General features: G+C 44.5%; 1 protein-coding gene across 1 annotated transcript; it reads right to left on the reverse strand.

Moving 5' to 3' along the window:
- Nucleotides 1–2,063: 2,063 nt before the first annotated feature.
- Nucleotides 2,064–8,227, reverse strand: LOC103717942. The gene is made up of 5 exons (XM_039118854.1): nt 7,787–8,227; nt 7,653–7,685; nt 6,987–7,295; nt 2,757–2,880; nt 2,064–2,600 (listed from the first exon to the last, which is right to left on the reverse strand). The coding sequence occupies exons 2-5, from the start codon at nt 7,683–7,685 to the stop codon at nt 2,344–2,346; spliced, it is 723 nt and encodes a 240-aa protein (XP_038974782.1). The 5' UTR covers nt 7,787–8,227; the 3' UTR covers nt 2,064–2,343.
- Between the last annotated feature and the right edge of the window lie 5,243 nt (nt 8,228–13,470).

A 13,470-nucleotide genomic window follows, 5' to 3' on the forward strand; every position in this document is an offset into this window, starting at 1 on the left:
CCGAAGTGCGCGAGTCGACTCCGATGTTCACCGAGTCGACTCCAAGGAAGTAAGAGTCGACTCCAAGCAGTCACAAGCAGAAAAGTCAGAGAACAGTTTTCGGGTCTGAGATTCGAGTCGACTCCAGTGGAACGCGAGTCGACTCCGATAGGTGGCAAGTCAACTCCAGAGAAAGCAAGAGTCGACTCTCAGCGGTACACAAAGAAAAAGTCAGAGAGTATTTTATGGACTCTGAGATTCGAGTCGACTCCCGCAATACGCGAGTCGACTCCAAGACACCGCGACCCCAAGACAGACAGAAAACCAAGTTACTGCCTCTGAGATTCGAGTCGACTCCCAGACAGCTCGAGTCGACTCCAAGACAGCTTCACGTCAAAAGGCAGAAGACCATCTTTCGGAAACTGAGAGCCGAGTCGACTCCAAGGAAGTTCGAGTCGACTCCAAGACTGGACGAGCCAAAAGACAGAGGATCGAGAGTTCGGGCTCTGAGATTCGAGTCGACTCCCAGGACAGTCGAGTCGACTCGAGTGGACAAAATTCAAAATTGGATCCACGGACTTCAGTGGATGAGCCGACTCCAAAATTTCCAAGTCAGCTCCAGAAGTTGACGAGTCGACTCCAGGTCAAGACGAGTCGACTCCCAGTCGTGAAGGCAACTTTAATTCAAATTTGGAACAGTTGCCGAGTCGACTCCGGAAAAGCTTGAGTCGACTCCCGCTACAGCCGAGTCGACTCCTGATCGCGCGAGTCGACTCCAACCCACCAACGGTCATATTGTCAGGCTGTGCAGAGTGTTCAGAATGGGCAGAAAAAGCACTCTAACGGCTAGTTTCCGTGGGGGTTGGCTTAAATAGCCACAGAGGACTGTAGCAAGGCAGAGAACAACCATTCCACTCCAACTAATCAAGCATTCAAGCTCTGCAACGTGCTCTTCAATGAAAAAGAGGAAGATCTGCATTTACTGCTTCCAACTACATCTTCCCAGCAATTAAAGCCTCCTTCTCCTGCATTCAAGTCGACTACTCTTTCAAGAGGAGACCAGAAGTTTAAGAAGCCATTCCTCATCTCCAATCTAAAAGCGTTTGAGGCTTCTTAACTTCATTTATTGTTCATATTGTTTTCATCTGCTTTTTGAGAAGCTCATTTTCTGTTTTCTTTCTACAACTTGTATTTACTTGGTTCAATCGGGGATTGAATCAAGGGGATTGTGGTTGGTTGGTGAGCCGAGTTAAAACCAACGTGTGTAAGGGTTTGATTGTGATCCCGGGAAAACAATCGGAGCGGTTCTAGTCGGTGAGCCTGGGAAAACCGACCGAGTTCGTTGTGAGCTCGTAAAACAACAAGTTTGGTTGTGAGCTTGGAAAACAACCGGCTGTAATCCAAGGGGGTTATAGTGAATTCCTAAGTGAGACTTGGGGAGTGGACGTAGGAGCAAGGGTTAGCTCCGAACCACTATAAAACCTTGTGTTTGCGTTGGATTGTCTCTCTTCTTCTTCCCCTCACATCACTCACAGCACTTAGCATTAATTAAATAACTTGCAATAGTTTTTAATTAGTCAACCACATCGTTTTAATTATTCAAATTATTTTAAAACCCAATTCACCCCCCCCCCCCTCTTGGGTTGTCTATCTGGGCAACACTTGCCAATGCTAAATATGTCTTCAAAATCTTCTGTGGCAAAGATGATGTCATTGCATGTATCTTTCCCATCAAAATGCCAAACCAACACTACTGGAAAAACAACCTATCCCAGCGCTTTTTGGGACCTTTAGCGACGCTTATAAGCGTCGGCTAGAACCCCCCGACGCAAACCGAGGCATCGCCAAAGCGTCGGCGATACCGGGGTGGCAAAACTTTTTGCCGACGCAGGACCAAAGCATCGACAAAAACCGGGATTTGCCGACGCTTACAACGCGTCGGCAATAACCCAACGGCCAAGTTCGTCACGGTCTTGCCCTGGTTTTTCCCGACGCTTATAAGCGTCGGAAATTCCCGACGCTTATAAGCGTCGGAAATTTCTAGTCTATAATAATAGTAAATACAATCTAAGATATTGAAAAAATATACACAACCTGAGCTCTCTCGGAAAACCAGTAGTGGACAAGCTCCCTCCACTGATGAGAGATTACATCTGGAGGACAAACACGGGCCACCTCCTCTTCAGTCATGCCCTCGTGCTTCCAATCTGCCTTTAGCTTCGCCTTATATTCTTTCCATTTGCGGTTGACGGACTTCAATACCCAATCATGGCTATTTGCAGGAAGGACAAACTTTTTCTACATCAAAGTCAAAAATGTTATATCAATGTTAAATCAAAAAATAATTGAAGATAGTAAGCAACTTCAATTTTTTACCTCAATAACTCTAAGAAGCTCAACCTTATACGAAGAAAGCATTTCATTCCATTTCGTATAGTTGAGCGGAAATAACTGTCCCTTCCGCGCAACCGATCCTAAAAAAGTGGATAAAATGCTTGCAGCCTTCTTGATAGGCTGCCCCAGTTCGTTGCAATGGACGATAATCTTCTCATCCTCACGTAGGATCCACACGTCTCGTGCTCGGGTGGGCCCTCGTGTTCTCCTCACTCTCCCCAGTCCATCTATAAAATAAGAAGTCCATTAAAGACAAATGATTTAAAATAATTAGATTGTAAGAGAAATTAATATAAAAACTGTAATGCAAATTATCCAGGACGTCCATGTCATCCGTGTCTGGACAATCTGCAGGTGGCGCGTGCTCAGACTGGGACCCGAACTGAGTATGGGGCTCATCGGGCTGCTGGGGCTCGTCGGGCTGCTGGGAACGATCAGCAGTAGATCCCACGGATGTGTGCTGAAACTCAATATCTCTGAAACGTTTTCCTCACGGCATGTTGTAATCTATTATGCACAAAAAAGAATCAATATTAGTTAAATATTAAAAGTATAGAAATAATTTAAAAATTGCAACATAATTTAATGCATAAAAGTAATGTTTTTCTTACCATTAAGAAACTAGCCGGCTCTTATTCAACATCCATCCTAACCAAAGTATTACAAGTTTAGCATAAAGTACAACCCATTGACCTTATTAGGTGCTGCTTGCATGCACCGAGGACTCATCACAAGGTCCTGTTTGAATTCAGAGACATTTACAAACAATAGCACGAAAAGCAGACAAGTTTGCAGCAGCTGCCCAACTTTGGGCTGAACTGAACTTGGCGTGAGTTCCATAGGACAGAGGGCACGACATAAGGTGAAGTTGGAAGTTTCTGCTTAAATCTTGGTGCTCTCCCTTTCTTCAGTGTCCAGAATTTTTCGGTGCAATTTTTGAGGACTTAAAGATTGGAGGCCTGGGTTCTTTTCTCCTATTAATTATACTAAGTTTAAACAGTCATAGATTGACACCGACAGGCAGGAAGACTTAGAAAGTTAAAGATGACTTAGAAAAACAGTCATCTTTAACTTTTTTTTTACTCCACTGCCTACTTTTTTACCTTGTAAAAGTGCTACTTCATTTCAGTTCTCACTATCCCTTTAACTTGGGTTTCAGGATGGTATTGCGAACCACCCTAAAACTAAAATAAACATGGAAAGAACAGGAAAGCGGGTTAAACCGAGTAAAGGGGACAAATAATAAAGCTACATTTGTGAACAACATAATAACCGAGTAAAGGTTACTAGGGCTCTTAAGCAGATTAAAAAAAAAATCTAAAACAACATAATTATACACCCTCAACTGGTGAACAATTTTCCCTACAGGATTTACTAGGCATGTAGCATTCACAACAGCAATTACAATTGCACACTGGAAGAACTAACGATATATACAGTAGCCAAGAAACCAGAGGAGCCTAAGATCTTACACTGCCTGACCAACCATCATCTTGAAAAGCATACACCGAGACGGACAAATAGCTAATCCAATGCTACTCTCAAGCCTCAGCAATCAACCACCCTTTCACTTCACCTCACCATTTATCAGTGCGGTGATGGATGAGATGGTACGCAGGAGCAGGAGCGGCCCAATGTATTTGGGAGCCTAAGGCCATTTTGTCTTTGAGGCCTTTTCTACAGTGGGCCGGCCTAAGGCGAATTCACAAGAGGCCTTTTTTTTCATTTTATCTTTGAGGCATTTTCTACGGTGGGCCTTCTTTGGGCTGGGGCCTTAGGCGACCGCCTCAGTTGCCTAAGGGTTGAGCTGTCCCTGCGCAGGAGAGACCCCCTGAACCACCGATCCCACGGACCAGTGGGGAGTGGCGCGCCCTCGCGCGGCGGCGCTTGGAAGAAGCACTCCCCTTTCATTCCAAAACCAATCAAGGAACTGAAATCGTGTCACCAAGCCTCTAGCTATTCAGAAGTAGGAAAAACCCAAAAATACAAAATCTATTTTTATTTAAACGCCTCAAATACCATCACAAGTTGAAGATAACATGCACATAGGTAGAGAACCTTAAAATAGCATTAACCTGTCATAAATAACAAAAAAAAAAGTGAAAGAAAAGCACACATCAAGAGTCCATTCGGCCTAGTAAATGAGTCCTATGAACTAGTAAATAATAAATGTTAACGGAGAGTATGAGGATCACTTACCTCAGACGACGGCGATGTCGACGGCAGCGGAGTAGCTAGGGCTCGGGATGGAGATGAGATGTCGGCGCGCAGCTAGGGCATCGACCGACAGAGGATCAGGAGAGGGGGCCGGGCGAGCGTTAAAGACAAGAAGAAAACAAAGAGGAGGAGGAGGAGGAGGAGGAGAAGGAGGAGTAGGAGGCTTACCTCAGACGACGGCGAGGTCGACGGCGGTGGAGAAGCGGAATCTTCGATCGCCGATCCGGGCTAGGGATGGAGGTGAGATCAGTTTGAGGAGGAGGAGGAGGAGGAGGAGGCTTACCTCAAACAAGGGCGAGGTCGACGGCAGCGGGAAAGTCGGTGATGGAGGTGAGAAGTCGGTGCGCGCGTAGCTAGGGCATCGACCGATAGAAAATGAGGAGAGGGGGCCGGGGGAGCGGTTGGGGGGTTTTATGTTTTCTAACGATGCTTTAAAGCGTCGTTGTTTCTAAAAGTTTTAACGACGCTTTAGAGCGTCGTTGTTTTTTAAGATTTACCGACGCACAGCGAAAGCGTCGGCAAAGGTTGGCGCTGAACCAAACTTTACCGACGCTTTCTCCTAGCGTCGGAAAAAGACAGTCGGCAAAACCCAAATTTGTTGTAGTGCAAGAATGAATTTCCATTAGCCACATCTGTTTCCAATTGTATTTTGTGCTTCTTGAAGAAGGCTATAGAAACTTTAGTGAAGCAAAAATAAAAGAAATAACGAGCCCAGAATAGATATAATTGTCAAGAGCATGACAAGCCTCTATCATGTACAAACAACTCGCATTTTGGAAACACTGGTTATCAGGAAAAAGGACCCTCCAAAAGGTATGATAAATCTATGGATGACAAGCTAATCATGCCATGAAGAGATGATGAAATGGAACCTCCTAACTTGTTATGCAAGAGATTTAGGTGTTTTAGCGTTAGTTGCTTGCTTAGTTGTAATGGAATATTATACCCATGAAGAAATTGTTGCTTCGATGGAGTAATTCTTACAGGTTACCAATTTGATGTGGAATAGTTCTATCCAACACATTATTAGTCATCTTAAGCAGGAAGAGTTTGTTGCAACCCCCAATTTGTTCTTGTATTCGCCCTGTCATGCCCCCATCTTCGCGGGGCATGTGCGGCACCTAGTGCTCACGTGGGGGCCACATGAGGGAGGAACACGGGGCTCCCCTGCCAGATATTGTCTGGTTCCGGAGCCTGCACGCGCGCCACACGCACCGCTCAGAACCCTCTCCGGTTTTGTTTTCCACCCAAAATGCGTCTGCAGGATTTGGAGACACCCGCTTCATATGCCCAAGCTCTGAAATGAGTCTTTCCAATATAGGACTATTCAGTCTTACACCCTTTCTACCATCGGACAAGAGCCGTCCTCAGCTCTGATACCAAATGTCACGCCCCTGTCTCTACGGGGTACGTGTGGCACCTGATACCCACGTAGGGGCCACATAAGGGGGGAACAAGGGGCTTCCCTGCCAGATATTGTCCGGTTTGGAGGCCTGCACGCGTGCCGCACACACTGCTCAGACCCCTTTCCGATTTTGTTTTCCACCCAAAACGCGTATGCAGGATTTGGAGACACCCGCCTCATATGCCCAGGCTCTGGAATGAGTCACTACAAAAGAAAGGATATCTCCCGACGGTTTTTTTAGTCTCTACCGACGCTTTTAAGCGTCGGCGAATTTCCAGCCCACGCACCCCGAAGCGTGGGTCAGACGTCGGGCAGGTGGGCGTGGGTCCGGTTTTTGCCGACGCTAAGAGAAAGCGTCGGTAAAAACAGGGATTTTCCGACGCTAATAAAAGCGTTGGCAAAAACAACATTCGCCGACGCTTTAAAGTGTCAGGAAAGCCCAAACCAGTTTTGGGTTTTCGCCGACGCTTTAAAGCGTCGTTATAAACATTTTTTTTAAAAAAAAATATTTTAAAAAAATTTTGAATCAGAGCCTCGATTCCTCTCCAATTTCCTCTCCGCCTCCTTCATCGCATCCCTCAGATCCCACAGATGCCCCATGCTCGCGCTCAGATCCATCTGCACCACGTCGACCCCCTCGACGCCAGCGATCGCCTCGATCTCCGCCAGCCCCGCCGCCGTCTCCACCTGGCACATCACTCCGTCTCCACCCGCAGACGCCGCGCGGCGGGAAACAGCACCGCTTAGAAAAGCTACAGAGGATGCTGCCATGCAAATGTGGCCTTTATGCCATACAAATGTTCGTCGGATTCACATGAAAAGCTGCAAGCTGTGGTCCGAGGCCGCACTTGCATTCTTGAAGATTTATAAAAAAAAAGAAAACTTCACGCACACGTAACCTAGGTTAGCTCATTAAAAGTGCTTTTTTTTTTGATAAAAGAGTGGATTTTCAATTAATTAGAATCCATGGGAAACGAAGGGGGAAGCATACCAGGTAGCCGCGGTAGTAGGATTGGATGCGCACCGCCGCCTTCTCCTCCCTAGATAGCCGCGCGTACCCTGCCAGCCTCACCACCTGCGCCGCCGCCTCTGCGGCCGCCGCCGCAGCATCGGCCGCCGCTGCCGTCGCCGCCGCGACTGCGATCGCTTGCTTCCTGTCCTCCTCCTCCTCCACCGCCGCCCCCGGCGACCCGTCGTCGTCGTTCGTGGCCTCCGGCGACGTCTCCGCCGGGAAATGCTCCACCGACACAATCTCCAGTGCCTCATTCCCCTCCAACTCCAGCTCCCTCTCCCTCTGCCTCTGTAAATTACAATCGGAAGAGGCCAAAAAAAAAAAATCAATTTAACCGCGAGCTCCGAAGAAGAAGGCGACAGAAAGGAGCCACGAGTCGCTGTGCACCGGCTCCTTTCTGTCGCTGTGTCCCTCGCGAAGTTGATCCCGAGCACCGGCTCGGGCAGCTCCCGCGGCACCTCCTTCGCCGGCAACGTCACCTCCCACATCCCTCCAGGATGCCCATACAAGCACAAGTTCTCCTTCTCTGCATCAAATCAACCCACACCCAAATCCCTCGATTCCAAGAACCAGATCCAACACCAAAACAACCCTGATCTCAAACTTCTACCGATCTTTACCAAAAAAAACAAAAAAAAAACTCACCTGGATCGCACATCGCATAGAACTCATCGACATCTGAGGGTAGAACAGATCCCAAGAAAATATGAGAAAACAACCAAAAAAAAGTCGAAAAGATCGAGCAAAAGAGGGATTGGAGAAGGGTTTGGTCTCTGTACCTCTATCTCTATGAAGCAACCCCTTCCGACAGGGGTTGTTTGGAGGGGGGTCGTTGGCTTCCCTCCCTGCTTCGGCACCGGCACCGGAACCCCGCAAGCCCCACCCTCTTTCGGCAACCCGCGCACCGGCTCACCCGCCTCGCCGGCGACACCATCGCGGCGGCAGCATCAGCCTTGGCCGCTGGTCCCTCCGCACCTCCCCTCCCTGCTTCCGCTGCCGGATCCGGCGACCGAGCCAGGGCGGAGCTGGCTTTCTCGTGGCTGGAGCGGGAGGGCGGCGAGGGGGAGGGGTTTTGAGCGGCCCGTGGAGGGGAGAAGAGGCGATGGAGAGGGGTTTTTCAAGGGATCGGGGGAGAGGGGGGAGAAGGTCATGGCAAGGAAAAGGAGCCCCATGGGAATGCGGTCTGATCCCGAAATATTTTACGACGGCGTGTGAGGGTGGCTTCCGACAAGGGATTGTTTGGGTCGTTGGCTTCCGACGACGCTTTTTAGCGTCGTCTTAGGCCTGCGATTACACCAACACGTATTAACGTCGTTTTTTGCCGACGCTTTTTACAAGCGTCGCCACATTTAGACGTTAGACCGAAAATGCAAAAAAGCGTCGGTAAAACCGACTTTCCCTGTAGTGAATCTTTCCGATATGGAACTATTGGGCTTCACAATTAATGCTACTAGGATGACTTTTGACTATCCTAGTAATATTCATTGTATGATTAAAAAATTCATGAGATGTTTTTGATTAGTTTTTAGAAATTTTCTTGCAAGGGAATTAATGAAGATGTATTCAATTATTAATCAGGACGAACCCAGTCCTGACTACTGAGGATTGGGCTTTGAAAGACTTGACTTGGATTACTGCATCTCTTTCCAATTCTGTTCTTCCCTTTATTTTTGGTCTCACACATGCCCATGAAGTTTGGCATGTCCTTGAGCAAGCCTTTGGAACACCGCTCCATGCTCGCATCCACCACCAGCAAACCTCCGTGAAAAGACCCCGTATCTCTCACGGGACATAGATTGCATTGCAGAGTGCTGTACCCTATTTGATGGTTGCCATCAAAAATGGACAGCTATCGACGGAGCCATGTATGATACATAAAACCGTTTCATATGATAGTCGTCCATCTGATGGTGGCTATCGAGCACGGTCAATACTATGCGGTGCAATCTGCGCATTGTAGAGGATTCATGCTCCTGCAAAAAAAAAACACATTGATGCAGCCGACAATAAGCCTCGTTATGTGTATTTAAGAGGATGCTATTTTCATAGTGTCTTTGGCCATTAAAATGAAACCTATATATATTTTAAAGGCTCGAATATCAAGGGAAGCAGTTGTAACATCTCCTTCAACGGAGAAGTCGACAATAATCTAGAGATTCCTGTCCTTTAAACCACAGCACTGTCAATAGTTTTCTGCTTTTTTAGGATGGTCACCATGAGCAGCACCAAGTCACAGATTAATGGGGCCACATTTTTAGAAGACTAGTAAGTCTTCTAGGCTATAATTCATCGGGACAAAAGGAATCTTGGCCTGCTGAGCCAACATTTCTCAAATCAAGTTTGCAACCTAGTCAAAATTCGTTTGTTGAGCTTTTCTTGCTATTATGACTTATAAGTAGCTTATTTTCAGTATCAATATCAGCAACATTTATATTCAAAATAATTAACTGAAAAATCTTGAGAACAATGATAGTAATAAAATCATTTATTCCAATATTGCGTTACTAAACACTCTATATCATGACATTTTTTACATTTGCCTAGATTTGTTTAATTCAAATGCCACATCAGAATTTTTTTTAAAATAACCAAAATAATCTTAAGTGGCATAACATCCATCTAAGGATATAAGAAAATATGTGCATCCTCCTCCCCACCTAAGGATAATTTCGACTTTTTAGATGAGATAAATGGTTTCGCTAATGCTGTTAATTTAATATGGTATAAGTGTAGATTTTATAAACTATTAGACGTAAGTATAATAAATATAAACTTCAAGAGAATTTATGTAATTTACTCTTATATCTATGTTGAAAAGACCCTATTCTCTAGCATGGACATGGCTATACTAAATTGGAAAATACCCTATTCCCTAGCATGGACACTGCTATACTAAATCATTAGGCCTAACACTTGCAAAGGTAGCTATATACAATAGGTCATTGAGAAGCACCAAATCAAAAACCCTAGGTACCTTGGAAATAATTCTAGCTAAGCCTGCTCTACAATTAGAACTCGCAAGTAGTTGGATACTAAAATATTTTGTTAAACTTGATATACATTTTTACCCTTATACCAATTATCTGTTTAATAATCTTGTCCTTACGTTGATTCATTAATAACGACTCATTTCAATGATTAATTGAAGTCCTTTCACGTAAATAAAGGTTCGAAATGCATATGAGAGAAGATGTTAAGTTTACCATTCATTGTTGTTTTATTTCCTATCGGCTTACATTTAACTACATTTTTGAGATCAATTAGTTAGTTAACATGGATCCATGTGATCCTGAATGAGGAGGTCCAAGCTCATATTGGTTCATCAAGCACAGCTCGTACAAGGCTAGAGCCTAGAAGTCACGTCTTTCTTGGTTAGGTTGGTAACCATCCCAGTTTATTAGTTCTCATCATCAGGTTCTACTACATGACCGGGGTCGGCCTTTAGAAACCTATTTGTTAGCGAATCCAACATGTACGAGAACCGGACTCTAGCTAGTACGATATACAGAGTAAGATGGCTATGAGGCCCAATAATCCCACATCGGAAAGACTCGTTCCAGAGCCTGGGCATATGAGGCGGGTGTCTCCAAATTCTGCAGACGCGTTTTGGGAGAAAAACAAAACCGGGAAGGGGTGAAGGATGCTTGCTTGAAGCCCCGGAACCGGACAATATCTGGCAAGGGAGCCCTGTGGTCCCTCCTCATGTGGCCCCCACGTGGGCACTGGGTGCCTCACGTGCTCCGCGCAGGCGGAGGGCGTGACATTTGGTATCTACGCGGAGGGCGTGACATTTGGTATCAGAGCCGAGGATGGCTCTTGTCCGATGGTGGGAAAAGTGTGAGGCCCAATAATCCCACATCGGAAAGACTCGTTCCAGAGCCTGGGCATATGAGGCGGGTGTCACCAAATCCTGCAGACGCGTTTTGGGAGGAAAACAAAACTAGGGAGGGTGAAAGACGCTTGCGTGAAGCCCCGGAATCGGACAATATCTGGCAAGGAAGCACCGCGGTCCCTCCTCATGTGGCCCTCACGTAGGCACTGGGTGGCTCACGTGCTCCGCGCAGGCGGAGGGCGTGACAATAGCTCTTGTCTATACTAACAATATTCTTTAAATACCGAGAAAATCATGGAACGTCTTGGATTAATTCTGAGATACTTCTTGCTAAAGAATTAATCAAGAAGTATAAATTATTCAAGAGGCTAATTTATAATTTGTTTGTAATATGCATAAATGATCTAAAAGAATTATGAATTACAAAGTAGTAATGTTGTGTATATTAGCTAATGGTAGCTATTTTCATTGGTTACTACCTCTCTTGTGCTTGTTTTCATTAAACCAAATATTTCAATATTTTTAATTTGTGTTACTAAAACTCAGTTTGAACTTCTGGCTTAAAATTTCACATTTTTTGTGAATTTAGAACCTCCACCTCTAACAAATTAATTCCTTGATGCGAAATGTGCAATTATGCTATGGACCAAGAGATTAGGGCCATCCTTAGTGCCAAATGCCAGGTTAACTACTACTTAATATCTGACATGACCATTGGATATTCACTTGGAAGACAAAGAATACTCTGATCAGATGGAGCTTCTCAACAGATTTATTCTTCTAGATCAAAGGATATTCCACCATGGAAGCTTAGCAAGGATAACTCGTTTTCAGTTTATGAACAATGGAGGCTGATGCTGTCCTTATTACTAGTTACTATGGAAGGCCAATGCTCCAAAAAAAATTAGGATTTTCATGTGGCTGGCATTGCATGATGGACTTGATACCAAGGGATCTTTTGTAAGAGTGCTGATTCTGTAAACCATTTATTCGTTTCACGCGCTTGTGTGAGAAGGTTATTGAACTCGTTGTATGCTGCACTTGGAATTAGTGCTTGGTTGCAAATTTTGATAGAGCGTAATGCTAGATTATTCCGCAATCATCAAACCACAAGTAACTCGGCACCGGCAGGCAGTAATCAGTTCCTTCAATTATTGAGGCAGCTTGTGCTCTAATAGATGAGCTGATACTTATAATTTCTGGTTCATTTTCTTAGTCAGATAATGCAATCCTCCTTCAGTACTTCATGTTCCATGTGTTCGATTCCTTTTAATAAATCGGGGTTCTTTTCAGGGGGAAAAAAATAAATCCGACATGATTTTGCGAGGATCCTTCCTGCAAGTTTCTCTAACCAGCCTGTCTAGTAAATTTCTGCTAAGCTTTAATCTTAGATGCCTAAGTCGCTACCTAGCAATGTACTTAACAATTTGTTTTTGCTATTTCATATTGGAGCCAGCATTGGAGCACCGTCCAAAACCGTTCCTCCACCGTCCAACACTAGCTTATGGGTGACATCAGGATCACCACTGATCGACCGCATTGGTCACCGGAACTTCACCATAGAGGTATGTAGCAATCCCACCGATTTCTTTGATTCAGATGGCAAACGAGCTGAGATCTCTAGCGACCTCAACGAACGCGGCATCTCGGTCGGGTTGGTTCCCAAAGGCATTAAATTAGAAATGTTGAGTCAGTGAAGTTGGGCATTAAATTAGAAATTTGTGATCCATAAAAAAAAGTTAGATTACTTTGCTTCCGTGTTATTTGTTTATCTCACGGTCCACCAACTCATTTAGTCGTTAGGAGAAATATAAAATAACATGCAGGTATTATTATCAAAGATGGCTCTGTGGGAACACTATTTATCGAATAGTCCTATTTGTGTATGCTAGTTCACCGATTACAGAACTCTGTCCTGAATGCACGATGTCTCCGTAAGCCGAAGCATAGCCATGGGACTTAAAAAATATCACTATTGTGAAATGATAACAGTTGAATGTCACCAATATCGTGATGGTTCAAACTTCAAACCCAAGACCAAGCCCATCAGAGCCCAATCAATATCTAAAACATGAAAACCCCGATCAAAATCTAAATTAGGAAAATAACAATTGTTACTTCCGTCAGAACAATGACTACGTTTATTGTCAAGATCACTCTAATTTCTAAATTGGATAAAAAGCTAGAGAATTGTTATTTACATTACATAAAAATGCCAATATTTTTCAAATTCGACACTAGACCCGGTTTGATTGGAAGGCTAACGACTATTATTAGCTACTCAATGAGAAGTAACGAAGGAAAATAATGAGAATATTTAATTGATCCACTTCTCACCAAATAAAAATAAAAATAAAAATGACAATTTGACCAAGCAACAACTTCTCATCAACTTTTTTTTTTTTTTTTGTAGTACATAAGAACTGTTATAGGAGGCTTCTAAAACAGTTATAGTAATTTTTTAGCAATTACAACAGTCATACTGGTTATAATATTACAAAGGCTGTTATTGTAAAACCTTCTATTGTAAAACAACAAATAGAAGGAAATTAGAAGATTAGTATAATATAGAAGAGACACTTGAACCAAGCCAGCATGGGAGGGGGACCAGGAAATCCTGAGAAAGAGTAT

Source organism: Phoenix dactylifera, unplaced genomic scaffold (assembly GCF_009389715.1).
Source record: "Phoenix dactylifera cultivar Barhee BC4 unplaced genomic scaffold, palm_55x_up_171113_PBpolish2nd_filt_p 000432F, whole genome shotgun sequence".
NCBI classification, from domain to species: Eukaryota; Viridiplantae; Streptophyta; class Magnoliopsida; order Arecales; family Arecaceae; genus Phoenix; species Phoenix dactylifera.

What these genes read in the sequence shown, in the direction of transcription:
- LOC103717942 (XM_039118854.1), bottom strand. Translation starts at nt 7,685, where the DNA reads ATGTCGATGAGTTCTATGCGATGTGCGATCCAG. An exon ending in CCTACTACCGCGGCTACCTG is followed by an intron (nt 2,881 to 6,986) that starts GTATGCTTCCCC and finishes TGTGCATAATAG; the next exon opens with ATTACAACATGCCGTGAGGA. An exon ending in CCCGATGAGCCCCATACTCA is followed by an intron (nt 2,601 to 2,756) that starts GTTCGGGTCCCA and finishes CTTATTTTATAG; the next exon opens with ATGGACTGGGGAGAGTGAGG.